Source organism: Barbus barbus (genome assembly GCF_936440315.1).
Source record: "Barbus barbus genome assembly, chromosome: 20".
NCBI classification, from domain to species: domain Eukaryota; kingdom Metazoa; phylum Chordata; class Actinopteri; order Cypriniformes; family Cyprinidae; genus Barbus; species Barbus barbus.
The window spans coordinates 1,697,156-1,716,134 of NC_136748.1; the positions used below are offsets into that span (position 1 = coordinate 1,697,156).

Here is an 18,979-nt window from a genome sequence, read left to right on the forward strand (position 1 = left end):
ATTTCAATTTTGTAATAAGTTTGACTTTTATGTCATAACTGTGACACTATCTCATAATTTCATATTTTATGATTTACTCCAAACCATGTTGTTTTTTTTTTGTTGTCTAATTTGGTGGAAATTGGCTTTAAATAATTGAGACTTTTTGTCTTAACTATGTCATTTTATCTCAAAATGTAGAATTTTATGATTCAGTCATGATTTACCAAAGCATTTTTTGTCTTATGTGATGGAAATGGGCTTATATACATGAACTCAATGTTAATGTGAAGAAAATGAACACTATTTCCATCATGTGTCATAAAAACATGTGGTTGTCTGAGGGATTATGGCTTATTGCAGGAGGAGAACTACTATTGTCAACGGCATTCTCCCAAACAACTAAAACATTTAAATAATTCAATAAAATTACAATCCCTTGGCACTTCATTTGAAACCCAAACATGTATTACCCTGATGAAGTCACTCAAACAAAGGGAAGAGCTTGGTTAGTTACTGGTGAGTTTTGAAGGATAGTCAGGAAAGGAGAGCGACAGCAGCAGACGTGGAGGTGGACGTTACCTCGCTGGTTTTAGGAGGCGAGTCCGGCCAGCTGGCACCGGAATCTCGCGATGGAAGTGTTTGGATTTAGAGGAACACAGAGAGACCCCGGCAGACGCACCACAAGGGTCCGGGACCCTCTCAGCACGCCTCTGTAGGGCTGCCCGGACCCCCGCCGGCTCTGGACAGATGGAGCGGCTGACCCCGGAAGCCAGGAAGGAGGAGAGGCTTGACACACAGGAAGGAGAATGGCAGCGGCCGCAGATGCCAAAGGAAGCTGAACTGCAGCAGGTGTGTGATCAACCTCACGCTTCGCTTCATACCGGCCTGCTTTCTGATATCAGACAGAACGCCAGTCACAGCTCTCAGACCCCGCCGGACGCTGGGGCACTGCACTGTTATACGAGTCTTTATTATACTGCAGCCACGAGAAAGTATTTATCCTCAGTATGTCATTGCATTACATTAAGGAAATCAAAGCAAATGTCATTTATTTTAAAGTCAACCAAGACAGAACTTGATTGCATTCATCAGGAATTGATTGGAGGGTAAAAACAGGTGGTTGAAAAATAAGAGGGCCTAGTGATGAAATGGAAAGTAATGCAAGAACAGGTGTGAAGTGTGTATAATGCTACTCAGGCTCATTGGAAATACGTGCCTCTACCTACATTTCTCCAAAATCGAAGAAACATACCCCTACGTAAGAATCGCTGCAATTTCCTGCTGAGGCAGTAAAACTGGTCAGAGTTTAGATTAAGAAAGACTAATTTTCGCACAATTCCTTGCACTTTAAAATAATTTTCAAATGTATGGATTTTCTTGGTAGCCAACGCGATACGGTGTTGTACTTGTGCTCTGGTACAAATCGACGAAACTACAGTTTGACAAACATCTCAAACCCGCGTAGAAGGAAGTTATATAGCACGGTCACATCAACGAGTGTGTTTTTCTATCACTTTTGCATTCGTTAACACTATCAGGCATTACCTTGTAGCAACACTCCTTGGACATTTGAATTCTGAACCAATGTAATAAAAATCTGGCCATGGTCACATATTGAACTGTTTAGCGCCTCTCACTTGTCATTTCACTTTGCTGTGAAACATGCAATAAGGTATGTGATATCAGTTTTGTAGAAACAACGCCACAAGCACATATTTTTAATAAGCCTAGCTTGCGGAAAATAATAATAATGCGTTAAAATTATTAACGCATTTAATGCAGTCGCCTATCCCAAACCTGTACTTCATCGTATACTGATGCAGTTGCCTATTAGAATGCAGCGATATATGCCTAAAATTCAAGGTATCAGGGCATGAAATGACATTGTATGGGTTTTATATCATATAATATAGTTTAGCAATATCATACCAGCAAGAGTGCTGTTTTCTCCTGAATATCTGCATGAGTTTTGCTCAGTTTCACAAATGAAAATTGCTCCAATCAAAGCCACAGCAGAAGTGTTGTGTGATTCTGATCAACCCAGCAGTGATTCGTTACTGAATGAATCCATGTTTTTTGAGTGAATCAAGTGGGTCAATGATATAGTGACTCAATCACAAAGACAGTCGCTTGCTTTGTTTCTGAATGAATTCGCCATTTGAATCGGTTGAATGAATGACTCTTACTTACATCATACATTAGCACTTTGTTGTTTATGATGAGAGAATTTGCGTGCAAGCTGAAGACAGCAAGCAGGGTGCACTGCACAACATCTCATCTAAACTCATTCATAAGCTCAACAGACTCGTGTGTGGTTGGTTATAATGCGCAACACTGTAAAAACGCCTAAAAAAATCATGGCGCAACACTCTTAAAAATAAAGGTGCTTCAAGCGATGCCATAGAAGAACCATTTTTGGTTCCACAAAGAAGCAGTCAGTCAAAGAACCATCTCTTCCTTACCTTTTTATAATCTGAAGAACCTTCTTTCGCCACAAAGAAGCTTTTGTGAAACAGAAAGGTTCTTCAGATGTTAAAGGTTCCTTATGGAACCATTTAGACAAAAAAGTTATTCTATGGCATCGAGAAGCACCTTTATTTTTGTGAACATTGAGCAGATCTAAATTTAATGCTGCGGTCAACACTTTTCATTTCATTTTCATTTTATTCACGACAGCCATAATGGACTTGGCAGCAGCATTTGTGTCCGTGTGCTGCCAGTTTCTACAAATGGAAACTAAGGATAGTGTGGATATTATGTAATTGATAGGCGACAATGACCAGGGACGAGCCATTATTTAACATTGGAATTTCTCTGGATTTACAAAACTGTTGGTATACCATAAGTCCACAACTGCATGAAATATATCATACTGCAAGTAGTTTTTGGATATTTTTTAACGAAAATCTTACATAGTGCCTTTAAAGTCATAGCATTTTTTATGCAACTGTAATTGCCGTATAAATGCATTCATGCCACCTCTGAACAGTCTGTGTAAATACCAACCTAAATTCCACTTCAAATGCAGCTTCTGAAAACAATGTTACAGCCGACATTGTAGCCTTAAATGTTTAACTAATTCTATTTTGAATCAAAATATTTTTCAAGCTACTTTTTTGCCATGTCTCTTCAATGCTGTTCTCATTTAACACAATAATGACTTCAAATTATCTTTTTTGGAAAAAAATGCGCAATTAATTTGTGATTAATTAACTGGGGCATTATGTAATCAATTAGATTTTTAAAAAATTAACTGCTTGACAGCCCTGCTTTTTGCATGAAGTATGTTTCTAGCCCAATGCGTCCAAGTACGGTGTGGCTTCACTGTATATCAGGGTCTTATCTGATATGACTTGCAGATGATGGAGCTCTGATCTCTTGACTCGCATTGTTTTGCAACTTTTTATGCGTCCACGCCAAGCCCTGACCTCCACATGCTCTCACATGCAAACGCCGTCTCCTATCCATCCCGCTTTATTGCCACCAGAGGCGGGACAGATGGCCCGCCCTGCTCGCTCGGTCGCGGCCGAACGACTCCAGTGATGGAGAGGGTTTATAGGAGGGCAGCACGCTGGAGACCACCTTGACCCGTCCCTCCGCAGACCCCAGATCCCGACACCCAGCTCACCTCAGATCTTGAGTTATTATCATAATTTCTCATGGCTCCATGTTTTACAGAATGTTTTGTGTTTTATTGCGGCAGCGAGTGGCAGCGAGCGCCGGCGTTATAAGAAAAGCAGTCATGTGAAAAATGAAAGGAGCCACATGTCCGACAGAGAGAGTAGTGAGGGTCAAATAATACAATACATGACAAATGCACCGGCGGTATTTCATGTTCAATGTGAAATGCACACACAAACACCAAATTCACAGACAACAAAAACTCATGAATACAATCAAGATCAAAAGACAAATGCCGAAACAGATAGTTGTGCTCCTAGAAGCTGATTAGTGTTTATTTGGAGCCTGGCAGACGTGGTCACTATGAGCCTAAAGAATCTAGTTCCCAGTAATGTTTGGCTTACATTACACTGGTCAATACAACTGTCTTTTTATCTCATAGTTATGACTTTTTATTTCATACTCTCCTCACGACCGATTTGGAGAATGGATGGATAGAACCTTTTCACAATTATGATTAATATACCATCATTTTTTTACTTTTTGTCAGATAATCGTATAATTTTGACTTTAGTTTTTATTATGACATTTAGTCTTTATTCTGTCATAATTTTAATGTTTTTATCTCATAATTGTGATATACTGTCATAATTTTGACTTTTTGCATAATTATGTCTTTCATCTCATAATTATGACCATTTCATAATTCAACATTTTGTCAGAATTATGATCTCATTATTTTGAATATTGTCTTTATGACTTTTTTTTATCTCAAAATTGTGAATTGGTTTGGAGAATGAAGATGGAACCTTCTCATAATTATGACTTAGTATGTCATAAATGTAGATTTCGGTCATAATAATGATCTCATAATTATGACAAATTATCTAAATTTTTGTTACAATTTAAACTTTTATTTCATAACTGTGACTTAGTATGTCATAATGCCAATGTTGTCATAATTATGACTTATCTCTGTTATAATTTAAACTTTCTCTCGTAATTGTGACTTGTGTTATCTTTTCAACATTATCATACTGATGACTATTTATATCTTAATTATGACTTTTTGTTAACAACTGTTTGAGTTTTATTCTGTGGAACAGTAGTACAAAACAAAAATCAGCTGTACAAATATAAAACCCACCCCAACCCATCCCACCCCTTGGTAGACTTAAAAAAGAAATAAATAAATAAAATAACAAATAATAATAATAAACATATTAAAACCTTCTTATAACCTTAGTTTCCTGTTCACACTCACTGCATTTGGGGTATATATGACCCCAAAATTTAAAGAATGATTGTGAAAAAAATGTACATTTTTAATAGTACATATAATATATTATTTTTTTTGTTTACTTCTCATCTGTACAGTAATGCTGTGTTTTTGGATATACAAAGTACTTTTGTACCTATTTACCACACAATTCCTCAACTATACCATTAGCTTGCATGTAAAATATTATTTTTTTATGAAAAAAATACTTAAACAATGATCTAAATTAAATATAAGTTGTTTCTGGATATTGATCTAGGTGTTAGCTGTACAATTCTGCCATCTGTTGGTCAAAGACAAACCTTTAGGAATTAAAATTTAAGAAAGAAATTGTATTGTCCATAGATACCCAGAAGAGGGCAATAGAGATCCATTCATTTTACTGGATGTAGCCAACTGCTCATATTATAACTTTTGTGATAGATTTTGTGAATTTATACATGTATAAACATTATTAAAGACATTAAAAATAAATATTCTTTCAAATAGTAGAATTTTGGTCGTTTTTGAAGCGATTTGAAATGTCTGTTTTTACAAAATACCACAGAAATTGCCACATAAGAAACACCTAAAGGACAAGACTTAGAATCAGATTGTAGTTGAATATTATTTATTTTAATGAACCAAATGTCTCAAATGGCTCAGAGTCATCGCCCTCAGTGTCTTCCAGGCATGATTCAGTTTCACTTGAATCAAGCAGGCAATCTAAAGTCTCCAGGAGAGTGTAACGCTTTGCCATACTGACACAGAATGAACTGTGTGACACCAAAGACCCTCTTTTATACCTTTGGTGTGGGAACTATTTCTTTGTTTTCAAAATAAAGTTGCAGCTCTTAGATCTCAGAGTAAACTTTCTCAAAGTTGAACAGGTCAGTTGCCTTTCATCTCTCCCTTGCTCTCTCTGTCTGTCTGTGTGTGTGTGTGTGTGTGTGTGTGTGTGTGTGTGTGTGCGCGTGCGCATGTGTGTCTGTGTGTGTGTGTGTGTGTGTGTGTGTGTGTGTGCGCGCATGTGTGTGTGCATTAGGTCTCACCCCTTTTATCTTTGTTCTGCATTTGTGGCTGATTTTATTTGGCTGTGGCAGTCATACCTGTCTGTGTGTGTGTGTGTGTGTGTGTGTGTGTGTGTGTGTGTGTGTGTGTTGAGTGAGCATGTCTTTTCTACATTGCATTTTTGCTCTAGTACCAGGCCTTCATTTCTGTGTGGAAATTTTCAGATTTATGCTGGAATTATTGATTTTATTTGTCAATTTCTAAAAAAAATGCTTTCAATTGGAGTCACACCTGTGTGTGTGTTTGTGTGCGTGAGCATGTGTGTGTGCAAGTGATCATGTTCGTTCCACATTACATTTGTGCTCTAGTACCAGGACTTCATTGTGGTATGGAAATTTTCAGGTTTATTCTGGATTTATAGATTTTTTTTGACAAATGAAAAATAAAAAACATTTTTTTTTTGATTTTCCCATTCATTTCAATGTGGGGTCATATTGACCCCAAAGGTCATGAGTGTGACTTTTTTTTTTACATACCTTTAGAACAACCAAATCAAGCCCAGTTTTTTTGTGTGTGTATGGATAGATAATTTAGAAAAAGTCACAAGATTTTATTCCACTGAGATAAAGGGAACCATTATTTTTAACTAAAGAAAAGTCGCTTGGGGTCATATTGACCCCAGAGGATAACTTAAGGTTAATTAATATTAATAGATAAACAAATAACAATAACATAATTTTTACAGTTTTCACGTTAGATCCATGTATACGAGAAGTTGAGAGTTCCATTGAGATAATGTCCAGCAAATACACCGTCCAGGTTCGTCTGTCCTTTGTGTGAGGAGTCCAACGGTTGACTAGCAATTATTTTGCTGCTGTCAGAGCAGCTAACAGTAAAGATCTTTGTTGGACGGACAAGGTGAAGTCCCAAAAGTCATTCATGAAAAAATGGCACGTAGTCAAACATATCTCAGTACCCAACAAATACGATGAGAGAGAAAAAAAGATGAGAGAGAGGGGCACTCCCAAAAAAAAAAAAAATGCAAAAACGTACCTAAAACTCCTTGGGAACAGAGATTACACTTAGGAGAAGACGACAGATTCATATAAAAACGTTTCACTGGAGTCAAGTAAACCCTATGCAGCAATTTCCAATGAATCATTTGGTGATTAGGGTTTTTAGAAGACAATTTAAACATACCCCATACCTGATCGGAAAATAAAACATGCACATCCTCATCAAGATCCTTAGCCCAAACAGTAGTAATAGATAAAGGTTTGTATGAATGCTTAAGAAGAAAGAGATAGATGACTGAAGCAGAGGAGGGAGATTCCTCAGAAGGAAGGATTAGTTTGAGCAAAGGGTGAACAGGCAGAGAGTTCCAAGGCACCCCATACACCCATAGAGCCGATCTAGTGCGCAAATACATAAAGAAGGAGGTGCCTGGCAGATTACATTGAGTTTTAAGATTCTGGAAGGATTTTAAACTACGATCATCATGGATATCTCCCAGAGTGTTTACTTTACTATGAGTCAATGAAATGGAGTACTGCCTGACAAAAGGCTATTATTGTGGAAAATAGGCGAATGCTATGCCATTTTGTAGCTAGTTGTGAACATCTTTCAACATCCCTCCATGAGGAGAGGAGATGAGTTACAATGGGACCAAACTGAGATTTACACTGCCTAAGCAGAACTCCCGAAAAAACAAGATGCTTCAATTTATACGGATAAACAATAGATTCCTCAATTGCTCTCCAAGACACAGAAGCGTCAGGATCAAACCAAACTGCTAAAGGGTGGAGGGAAAAGGCTTGAGCATACAGTCTAAAATTAGGGAAAGAAAGTTCTCCATGTAATCTACATCGTTGTAAGGTAATCAGTTTAATACGAGGACGTTTCTCATCCCATATATACCATGAAACACATGCACCTAGTTTATTCCAGTAGCCAACCGGTGGAGCAAGAGGAATCATGGAAGAAAATAAATTAAAACGTGGGAGAACATTCATTTTAATCACCGATATACGGGCCTGAAAAGAAGAAGGAAGACGAGACCAATTTTCCAAATCTGAGGATACTTTGGCTAGAACACCATTATAGTTTTTTGAGACGATTTCCTGCAGGGAAGGACAAACATCTATCCCCAAGCACTTAAAGTTTTGAACCAATGGAATAGATATAGAAAGGGACATGGAATCAATTTTAGAATTGAGGGGAAGTAAACATGACTTACTCCAATTAATTTTAAACCCAGAGAGAGATCCAAAATGGTCAAATAAATTCAACACATGAGGAATAGAATGTGACGGCTTCTCCAAAAACAATAAGATATCATCAGCAAACAAAGAAATATGATGATGAGTATTCCGTATATTTATGGGAGAAATAGTTTCAGATTGTTGGACCGCTTGAGCTAAGGGTTCCCAGGATAGGGCAAATAACAGAGGAGACAGCGGGCAACCCTGACGAGTTCCTCGATGTATAAAGAATGGGTTAGAGCGAGCAGCACCTGTGAGAACAGTGGCTGCTGGATTGACGTACAGAACTTTTATCATATTTATGAAACTCGATCCCAGACCCAGATGCTGTAGAACCGCCCATAAATAGTTCCATTCTAGCTGATCGAAAGCTTTCATCGCATCTAGAGATAATACTGTGCAAGGGGAGGACAAACTATTATTTGAATTAATAATATGATATAACCTGCGTAAGTTATCTGAAGCTGAGCGAGATTTAATGAATCCTGTTTGGTCATGATGAACTAGATAGTACTTTAGCATATAATTTAACATCAGGTCCCTATCAAAGAAAGTGGCCGGTAACTAGAACAGGAAGTCGGATCTTTATCTTTTTTTAACAAGAGAGAAATAACAGCTATATTAATGGATGGGTGAAATGAGCCTTGAGTAATTAGGCGTTTCTCAATGTCAAGGAAGGATCCTCGGAAGCCAGAATTTCGAGGATGCTACGTCATCAACATCCGTCGAAGGACTGTTCCAATGTCGAGGATCCTCGGAATTTCAACCAAGGACTGAGTCCTTCGTTCGAAAAATATCCCATACACAGGAAAGGATGCATAAGTGTAGCCTTCGCGCTCTTCGCGCGCTAAAATCACCCACAATCCTATGCGCGCAGCTTTGCTATCTTGCTCAAAAATTCAAAATGTCGGACGTTAGCGGAGTCGGAGCGCCAACGGGGCAATATCTGTTCAAATGTAAGTATATTTACAAATTACTTAAAAAACATTTTTGTATTAAAAAGTATTACTACCGTATTGATATTATAAATTCTAGAAATTACGTTATTGATAGCTAACTGAACCGGACCTGTCATTTCATTTCACAATTATTAGCCGTCACCGGCATTTCTTTACTAAATAACTAACTTAGTTAAGTTGTCCAGAGTAATTTAACGTTAATATTATACCGTTCACAGCGTTATTCATAGCTTTCTCCTCTTTTTTAACAGGGACCAAGGAACAAACGGAGGCGTTCATTCGTCTCCGTGCAGAAAAAAAACAACTGTTTACCGGGGGGAGAGACACCGCGGCGAACGGATATCGGTGAGAAGTAAATTATTTAATGTTCAGAAGTGATAGCTGTGTATTAATCTTTTTATTTCTCCCCCCGTCATTCACATATAGGCTTATTTTGGAGAAGATGGGGCTCGAAGGGAGGGTTTCCCACGCCCAGGCCAAAAAAAAGTGGGACAATTTAAAAACCAAGTACAAGGTGGGAGAAAAGTATGGAAATAATTGTTTATCCACATTTTAATGTAACTTGTGATATTTGAAGTAAGCCTTGAATGTTAATCTGACAGACTTGGGCCTGCTTCCAGTAAGTATATGCAGTGTAGTGTACAATAGTACTAATACACTACCATTCAAAAGGTTGGGGTCAGTGAGAATTTTATTTTTTTGGAGGAAAGAATTGAGTGCTTTTACTTATCAAGGAATAATTAATTTGATCAAAAGTGACCGTAAAGACATTTATAATGTTACAAAAGATTCTATTTCAAACAAATGCTGTTCTTTTGAACTTCCTATTCATCAAAGAATCCTGTGGAAAAAAAACTGTACAACTGACAGACCAACAACTGTTTTCAACATTGATAATCATAAATGTTTCTTGAGCATCAAATCCTCTCATTATACTGATTTGTGAAGGATCATGTGACACTGAAGACTGGTGATGCTGAAAATTCAGCTTTGATCACAGGAATAAATTACGCTTTACTGTATATTCACATAGAAAACAGCTGATTTACACTGTAATAATAATTAATACTATAACAGATTTTTGTAGTATTTTTAATCAAATAAGCACAGCCATGGTTATCAGAAGAGAATTCTTTTAAAAACATTTAAAATCGTACTGACCCCAAACTTTTGAACGGTAGAGTACAGCATCAAAACTTTTTGGTCTTCACTGTTTAGGAATGTAAGTGTCCTGCAACAGGCCAAGGGACAGAGGATGGCAAGGCGACAGCAGGAAATTGGCCCTGGTTTGCCCTCATGGACGAGGCATTAGGGCAGTCTGCAGCAGTCTCGCCCCCTTGCCTTATTGCCTCGATCCAAGAGGAAAAACCAGGGCCAAGCACTGCACAAGAGGTAGATGAAGGGAGAGGTGAGGATGAGGAGGAGGAGGAGAGAGTGAGAGACAGCAGCAAAGAGAGAGCAGGGCACAGAGGAGAGAAGAGGAGAAGGGAGCGAGAGGATCCAATCCTACAGCTACTGAAGGAAGATATTAAATACCAGAGGGAGGCAGATGAGAGGAGGGAAGCAGAGGCCAGAGAGAGGTCCAACCGCTTTTTTTTGCTGTTGGAGAGGTTGGCGGAAAAATAAAGTCAATTAAATTGAACTGGTTTTGTCTTTGCCCCTTAATTATTTAATATAAACTGTATATCCATTTTTAAAAAACCTTGTTCTTTAGACTGCAATAGAAAAACAAAACAATGTATTGAACAATATCTTCACCCTTATTTTACAACGTTTTGTGATTCGGTATTCCAAGCTCTACAAAAAGCATTAATTTCATCTTTGTTACATAAAAAAAATTTATTTAAACATTTCTATATTGACAACTATATACATGAAACAGCAAATTCATTTAGAAAACATTCTCATATCTACAACTATATACAACAACTTAAACATTTACAACTATATACAAGACGAGAAGAACACGGCCATCAGCCACACTGCCTACAGCACCGCCGGTGCTGCTGTTGTTGCTTCAAGGCTGCAGACAGAAGAAGAAGAAGGTTTCGGTTAGTCCAGTGGTAATCCAATCTGTCATGTAAGATGATAATTGATTCTACAACAGTTGCAGCATATTTAATATTGTATCACTGAAGGTAAATAAAATATACTTAAAGGGATAGTTGACCCAAAACTGAAAATTTTGTCATCATTTACTCACCCTCAAGTTGTTTCAAACCTGAATTAATTTCTGCTGTACACAAAAGAAGATATTTATAAAAATGTCTGTAACCAAACAGTTGATGGACCCCATTGACTTCAATAGTATTTTTTTTTCCTACTATGCAAGTCAATGGGGTCCATCAACTGTTTGGTTACAGACATTTTTTTAAATATCTTTTGTGTACAGCAGAAAAAAGGAATTCATACAGGTTTGAAACAACTTGAGGGAGAGTAAATGATGACCGAATTTTCATTTTTGGGTCAACTATCCTTTTTTTTTTTTTGGTCAGTTAAGACCATAATACAGTACATCACTGGTACATTAAGTATATTTCAATTACCTTCTTGACTATGGGTATTTTCCAATGGTGGTGTTGTATGTACTTGGATGTAAGCACAGCAGGTCATAGTCCACACTTAATAATTCACCTGACAAAAATAGTCATGGTCAAGAGGTGCCTCGTGGAGTGCAGACACCTCGTTGGTCAGCGCAGCCCGCCAAGCAGCTCCACTCCGGCTCTCCCCACCATCAAGCTCCACAGGTGGCTGGTTGTTCTCCTCCTCCACAACCTCTTCCAGCACATCCCCGACACCAACACAAATGTTGTGCAAAATTACACACGCCGTCACCACCTATGCGTAAGGCAGAGCAAAAGGATACAAGACTGTTGAGATATGAAAAACATGAACACAGAAGGTAGTGTGACTAGCAGTTGTTAATCATTAACTGTTATTTTGAGTAGGATACTATGATTTGATTAAGAAATCCACTACAGAAGTATTGCAATTATGTATTACCTTAGGGACAAACAGTGTATGTACTTCAAGTGCTTCTAAAAAGATGCACCTGAAGCGGGTTTTCATCATTCCAAATGCACGCTCAATGATTGTGCGACCTTTGGAATGATGGTAGTTGAACCTTTGCTCTGCCATGCCTCTCACTGGCCTCTTATATGGTGTGATAAGGGACAGGGGTTCCTGTAGACATGGGTAGCCACCGTCAGCTAGGAGAAAATACCCAGGCGGAGGGTAAGTCCCCCTAGTGTAGATGGGGCTGTTCTTGAGAATGCGTGCATCATGCACACTTCCTGGGTAACCCACAAAGATGTCAATAAAGCGGCCCTGATGGTCACAGACTGCCTGGAGCACCACTGAAGGGAAAAGCTTTCTGTTGTTGTAATCGTGACCATCAGGGCCGCCAGGACATTTTATTCTAATGTGGCAGCCGTCTACTGCCCCTGCTGCCTTGCCAAATGCTTGGTGATTTGCCAAGCGAGCAAAACCATCCCCAACCACTTGGAGCTCCTCTTGTGTGCGAGGGAAGTGGACAAAATGGGGTAGCACAGCCACCACCTCATCTGCCATCTTGTGGACAACTCTGTGCACTGTGGGAAGAGGCATGCTAAAGACCCTGGAGACAACTCTGTAGGCTGAACCGGTTGCCAGCCAGAACAGGAACACGAGTGTCTCCAGGGTCGGGCCCCATCCGTGCTGCCTGTCAGTCTTCAGGGCCACCATCAGCTGTTGCATGGCCTCTCTACCCAGCCTGAAGTCTGGCCGAGTGTCCTCCCCTCCATAGTACCGCTGTAGTACTGGCACTGTGGCATTGATGGCACAGTAGTGCCGAGCCTGTACAACATGTAGAAGAGAGGAAGGTTTAAGTATAATTTCAGTTTTGCCATTTATTTAATGTTTATTAAACTATTAAACATATCAGCTCAACTGATTTGTACAACTTGTTTGTGAGATAGGACAAGTCTTTAACAAATAGTTGTGAAATTATAAATATTTTTAAAATATTACGCAGTTCTGTTCACTCAGGCAATGTAATCGTTTTAAATCAATACACTCCTTTTAATCATGTTGATTCTTTGACTGTCAAGTGTGTTTAACCAGTGCGGGTCAATTTGACATAATGGATGTAATTATTTTTAAATGAATGATAAGAGCGTTAACGTTACTTACCATCCCACGTCGGCAGAGGTGGCGACAAATTAAAATTCTCCTCCTCCTCCGAGCCTGACGCCGATGCTGCCTCACCATCTCCATTTCCATATTTGAAAAAATGTTGTACAGCAACCAAACCAATAATGTTTGCACTTCCATTTTTCAGCGCCAAAAGCGGACCGTTTCACTGACGTAATGACGCAATAACGTGCACTTGCTAGCCTGTTCCATTTACGTGTTCTCCGAATGTTTAAGAGGAGCCTCGCCTAGCCTCTGAAGGAAGTGACTTGGAAGGACCAGTCCTGCCAAGGACGTATCCTTGACATTGAGAAACACCTACTGAAAAATTTATCATATCTAACATGAGGGGGCCTAAATCCGACCAAAAAGTAGTATACAATTCGATCGAAATGCCATCTATGCCTGGGGATTTCCCTTTGTTCATAGATCGAATTGCTGACTCCAGCTCCTGAAGAGAGATCGGTTCAGCCAGGTATTCTGAATCTGAATCTGACAGCCGAGGTAAATCAAGGTTGGACAGAAAAGATGCAAAAGAGTCAGGGTCACCATCAGCAGAAGTATAGAGGTTACAGGAAAAAGAGTGAAAGGCAATATTAATGTATTTTGGGTCTGTTTTAATGAGCCCAGATTGGGATTTCACTGCTGAAATATTGAGGAGCGTCTCGCTGCAGCCCACAAGATCCAGGGGGCGTGGTTGGATCTAGATCCAACTCCTCCCACCTTACATAGACCTAAACCTACCCATCTCCACCCCCTGATCCCTGAACCCACCCCATCTCCACCCCTAAACCTACCAATATCCACCCCCTAGATGTGGATCCAACCACACCCCCTGGATCTTGTGAACTGCAGCGAGCCCTACTTGGAAATATTAGCAAACTTTTCACTGTTGCGTAATCTTAGGGCTAAACGGTGGCTTGGTCTACTCCGTTGAAAATAGTAATTCTGCCTGGATCTTTGGATCAGGAATTCTGCCCTGGACCTCAGTAATGAACTGAGTTCGGACCTAACTACCATGATTTTACCGAGTGTATTGTCTGACAAACAATGCTGGTTATCTCTAGTCAGATTCTGGAGCTGTGATTCCAGTTCAACTATCTTTTTGTGTCGGTTTTCCTGAAGGAAAGAGGCATATGAAATTGAGTTATTCCTTATAAAACCTTTAACTACATTCCAAAGTATTCGAGGATCATCCACTGAACCTTGGTTAATTTTAATAAACTCAGCAAATTTATTTCTGAATTGACTGTAAAATTTTTCATCCTGTAACAATTTAGGGTTAAATCGCCTTCTAGTGGCACGAGATGGCCGAGGGATCAAAGATAATCTGCACAAATTTCCATCATGATCCGACAAAGATAAGGAACAGATATCGGCATGACGGACAGCTGAAGATAAAGAAGTAGAAATTAAAATATAGTCAATTTGCGAATAGGATTTATGAGTAGCAGAAAAGAAAGTGAAAGACTTAGCAGAAGGGTTTAATAAACGCCAACTATCCACCAACGAGGATGAGGTTACACATTACTGAAGTTTGTAAGAACACAAAGCTTGAGAGTGGGACTCCTTTGGTCCAGATCTATCTAGGATATGAGACATTACAGAATTCGTATCTGCATCCAATACAATTTCAAAATCTGAAAACTTCAAGAGATAGATTGACAAAACAGAGAAAAAAGTAGGGTCAGGAGTACAAGGGGCATAAACTGAGAGAAATACAATATTCCTATTCTCCACTATTGTTAGTATATGTGTTATTCTACCATTTGTATCACAACCTTTATCTAAAATAGTAATATTTAAAGTCCTCCGGAACAATATTAGGACACCCTTGGTTTTAGTGTCCGAAGATGAGTGAGATACCACTTCATAAAACGTATTATTACACCTGTGAATATCCTCCTCTTTCAAATGGGATTCTTGAACTAACGCTATATCAATATTTCTTCTTCGTAAAAAATCCAGAAAACCTGTACGTTTGTGAGGGCCATTTAGCCCATTAATATTACAGCTCAGAATATAGCACCAACATTTAGCCCCATAGTGACATATTGACTAGGTAGTATTTCGATTAAAAAAAAATTAAAAAAAAGATAGAAAGAAAGAAAAGATAGATAAAGAATACAACTAAAACAAATGAAATATACTAACAGTAAGCGATACTGTATGCACAATGAACTATGAATTAAGAAGTGAACATTAAAGTGAACAGTGAAAGACACAGTCACCTAACCATTTAGAGCATCTCTTCTCTGATTAGACAGCAAATGTCCAGCTGGAGATCACTGAGAGTTGGTGGATGAAAGGGATCTGAGAAAATATCTTGCTTCTTCTGGGGAGTGTAGCATTTTAGGTTCACCTTGATTGAGAATGACCTTCAGCGTTGCAGGATAAAGGAGAAAATTCTGGATGCCAGCGTCTCTCATCTACGTCCTAATCGGCGCAAAAGCACTCCTTTTTGCGGTGCCCGGAGAAAAATCCACCTTCGTCGGAAGTTTTCACCGAGGCATGAAGTCTGGTGGCCCTCAGAATCAGCTCCCTGTCCGTGTACCGCAGCAATTTAAAGATGAAAACCCGTGGTTTAGCGTGATCTGAGGAGAGCCTTGTGTACACACGATGCGCTCGCTCCACTTCAATCTCTTTGCCCACCAGAGACGGGAGCCACGTCAGTAGCGATCTTTTCAAAAAGCCCATAGGGTCGTCCTTTTCGGAACCTTCAGGCAATCCAACCTCGAGCGCAGCTACTCGCCTATCGTGATCTGCAACAACTTTCTTTTGTTCTCTCATCTCCCCTGTAAGAAGATCCAGTTTAGAGCATAGCGACTGAACAACTGACATGTGAGAAGCGAACTCGTTCTGCATCGCCGTCAACTCGGTTCTCAGAATGTCCTCAAAGTGAAGTGAAGTGAAGTGAAGTGACATACTGCCAAGTATGGTGACCCATACTCTGAATTCGTGCTCTGCATTTAACCCATCCAACGTGCACACACACAGCAGTGAACACACACACACAGCAGTGAACACACACACACATACACACCGTGAACACACACACCCGGAGCAGTGGGCAGCATTTATGCTGCGGCGCCCGGGGAGCAGTTGGGGGTTCGGTGTCTTGCTCAAGGGCACCTCAGTCGTGGTATTGAGGGTGGAGAGAGCGCTGGACATTCACTCCCCCCACCTACAATCCCTGCCGGCCCGAGACTCGAACCCACAACCTTTGGATTACGAGACCGACTCTCTAACCATTAGGCCACGACTTTCCCTGTCGTGTGTAACAGTGTTCGCCATCTTGTCCATCATATCGCTTGAGTTTGGTGACTTGGATTTCTTCTTAATCGAAGAAGCCGACGGAGACAACTCCTGCTGTTTACAACTGCATGCCATCAGGTAAAGCACCGCCAATGAATAAAACTTAAAACAAAACCAAAAAAGTCAGCAAAAAGAGGCCAAACGTACAGAGCTCTACTCAAGTGCGACTAGGTTCATGAGCACGTCACGTGACTCTGTCTTAATTATGGCTTTTTTATCTCATTTTCAACTTTTAATTTCATAATTATGAATATGATAAAGATCAAAAGACAAATAACAAAACAGACGGTCCTGGAAGCTGACTGGTGATTTTCATTTAGTTATTTTAATTTGATTTGATCTCTGTTTATTACCCGTTTCATTTCTCAGTTCATTGTACAAAGTGATTGTATTGCTTCAGAGGACTATGAGTTGTTTGAATTTGTTATTTCTGGAGGTGGAAACTTTTGGAACCTGTTGATTATTATTATTATTTCATGAAAAAAAAAAACAACTGAATATTTTTCGACCATCTTTTGTGTTTTGCATGAGAAAGAAAACCATGCAAGGACATGAAGAGAAGTAAACGATGACAGAATTTTCAATCTTAGGTGATCAATCACTTTAAACTTGAGCTGCTGAGTTCTAGCATACAAGAAAAGCTAAAGCTTTCACACACTTTACCACATTCAACTACAGGAATAAGAGTACAGTATCTACTCACTGTGACTGGACGGCACAAGTTTGCATTGATGTGTAAATGTTCATCTGTGTGACAAAGTTGGAGCAGTTCAGAATGAGCAGTTTTTACAGGTTAGTTTCTATGAATGCTCTTTTTTTTTAGTTCTGAAAGGTACATTATGTTTCCATAATGAATGTCTGTATTATCTCTAAAGATCAAGGACAGTTGGATTCTTCATGATACGAGTCTCAGTGCATTAATGCCCCTGATGTATCTACACACATATGAAGTCATGTGCTTTCTTGTAGCCAAAGCCAGTGAGGAATCAAACAATACGGCCCCTGATAAGAGGTCGGGACCCAGGGCCCGGCACGCGGTCCGGCAGGTATAAGCGTGTGCTCATAACATCCCGTGACTTCCACGCTTGGTCACATCTGTCCGCACCCCTCACTCTCCCATATCTCTCAATCTGCACATTTTCTTACACTTTAATTACACGGCCGTATATTGCCCTGAGCCGTATGGTGGGCGATACTGAGAGCAGATAAGATGGAGGAGCTTCTGTCACCACCCAAACATATTAGATCGCCATCAAAGCCAATTATCTCCATTCTGAATGACAATTAAGCATCCGACTCTATCCAAATACATGAATCCAGACCCGTGGAGCTCCGGCAGCTTCACTTTTAGGGCCAGAGGGCATTTTTAATAAAAATGTATGACTTCCCCTGCTTTGTTTTACTAGCTATGAGAATGAGAGACAGAAGAAAAGACCTTCTTCCGATTAATAGGTCAAGAGTTTTCTTTTCTTCATCAAGTATGCATTAAATTAATCAGAAGTGACAGTAAAGACATGTATAATGTTACAAAAGATTTCTATTGCAAATAAATGCTGTTCTTTTGAACTTTCTATTCATCTGTGAATCCTGAAAAATAAAATGCATCACTGTATCCACAAAAATATTGTGCAGCAGAACTGTGTTCAACATTGATAATAATCAGAAATGTTTGTTGATCAGTAAATCAGTATATTAGAATGATTTCTGAAGATCATGTGACTCTGAAGACTGGAGTAATGATGCTGGAGTAATGATCACAGTACTAAATTACATTTTACAATATATTCACATAGAGAACAGCTGTTTGAAATAGTATTTTTGTTTTGGCATGAGTAGAAGTGTGAGTAGAAGAGACTTAAAATATTTTGACTACAAACCTTTGAACAGTGCTTGAAACAATCACTTTTTGACAAATTCTATCATCATATCATCACAATATTTCATAGAGCTTTTTGGGAGAAACAGACTAAAATGTATGTTTATCCTCACAGTCTGGCATTGCTCTCAAATCTCAATCATGTGTTTTTATAAAGTTGCAAGTTTGCATACATGTTTTTGTTGAGTATCATATTTGATCTATCAAGCTTTTATGGCTCATATAGTGAGAATATGGAGGAAAAAACAGCTCAATTTTATTCAGAGACTCAAACTGAGCAAACATGCAATTTGTTGCAGCTGCTGATAATTATATGATGAAAATGGGGAGGGGAAGTCGTGGCCTAATGGTTAGAGAGTCGGTCTCATAATCCAAAGGTTGTGGGTTCGAGTCTCGGGCCGGCAGGGATTGTAGGTGGGGGGAGTGAATGTCCAGCTCTCTCTCCACCCTCAATACCACGACTGAGGTGCCCTTGAGCAAGACACCGAACCCCCAACTGCTCCCCGGGCGCCGCAGCATAAATGCC

The 18,979-nt window shown here is 39.4% G+C and overlaps 2 protein-coding genes across 2 annotated transcripts; one reads left to right on the forward strand and one right to left on the reverse strand.

Moving 5' to 3' along the window:
• The first annotated feature begins 8,867 nt into the window (after positions 1-8,867).
• On the forward strand, positions 8,868-10,732 carry LOC306886210 (uncharacterized protein). Its single transcript, XM_079443149.1, has 4 exons — positions 8,868-9,089; positions 9,344-9,437; positions 9,519-9,606; positions 10,311-10,732. Exons 1-4 carry the CDS (start codon positions 8,948-8,950, stop codon positions 10,716-10,718), a joined length of 732 nt encoding a protein of 243 aa, XP_079299275.1. The 5' UTR covers positions 8,868-8,947; the 3' UTR covers positions 10,719-10,732.
• Positions 10,733-10,918: 186 nt separating this feature from the next.
• LOC306886183 (putative nuclease HARBI1) lies at positions 10,919-13,405 on the reverse strand. Its single transcript, XM_079443103.1, has 4 exons — positions 13,263-13,405; positions 12,096-12,926; positions 11,727-11,930; positions 10,919-11,115 (listed from the first exon to the last, which is right to left on the reverse strand). Exons 1-4 carry the CDS (start codon positions 13,401-13,403, stop codon positions 11,110-11,112), a joined length of 1,182 nt encoding a protein of 393 aa, XP_079299229.1. The 5' UTR covers positions 13,404-13,405; the 3' UTR covers positions 10,919-11,109.
• Positions 13,406-18,979: the final 5,574 nt, after the last annotated feature.

Excerpts from the sequence above, each read along its gene's own strand:
- LOC306886183 (XM_079443103.1), bottom strand. The coding sequence starts at position 13,403 with ATGGAAGTGCAAACATTATTGGTTTGGTTGCTGTACAACATTTTTTCA. Across the intron at positions 12,927-13,262 it reads ACCTCTGCCGACGTGGGATG|GCTCGGCACTACTGTGCCAT; the intron begins GTAAGTAACGTT and ends CATGTTGTACAG. Across the intron at positions 11,931-12,095 it reads ATACACTGTTTGTCCCTAAG|GTGGTGACGGCGTGTGTAAT; the intron begins GTAATACATAAT and ends CCTTACGCATAG.
- LOC306886210 (XM_079443149.1), top strand. The coding sequence starts at position 8,948 with ATGCATAAGTGTAGCCTTCGCGCTCTTCGCGCGCTAAAATCACCCACA. Across the intron at positions 9,438-9,518 it reads ACCGCGGCGAACGGATATCG|GCTTATTTTGGAGAAGATGG; the intron begins GTGAGAAGTAAA and ends ATTCACATATAG. Across the intron at positions 9,607-10,310 it reads ATTTAAAAACCAAGTACAAG|GAATGTAAGTGTCCTGCAAC; the intron begins GTGGGAGAAAAG and ends TTCACTGTTTAG.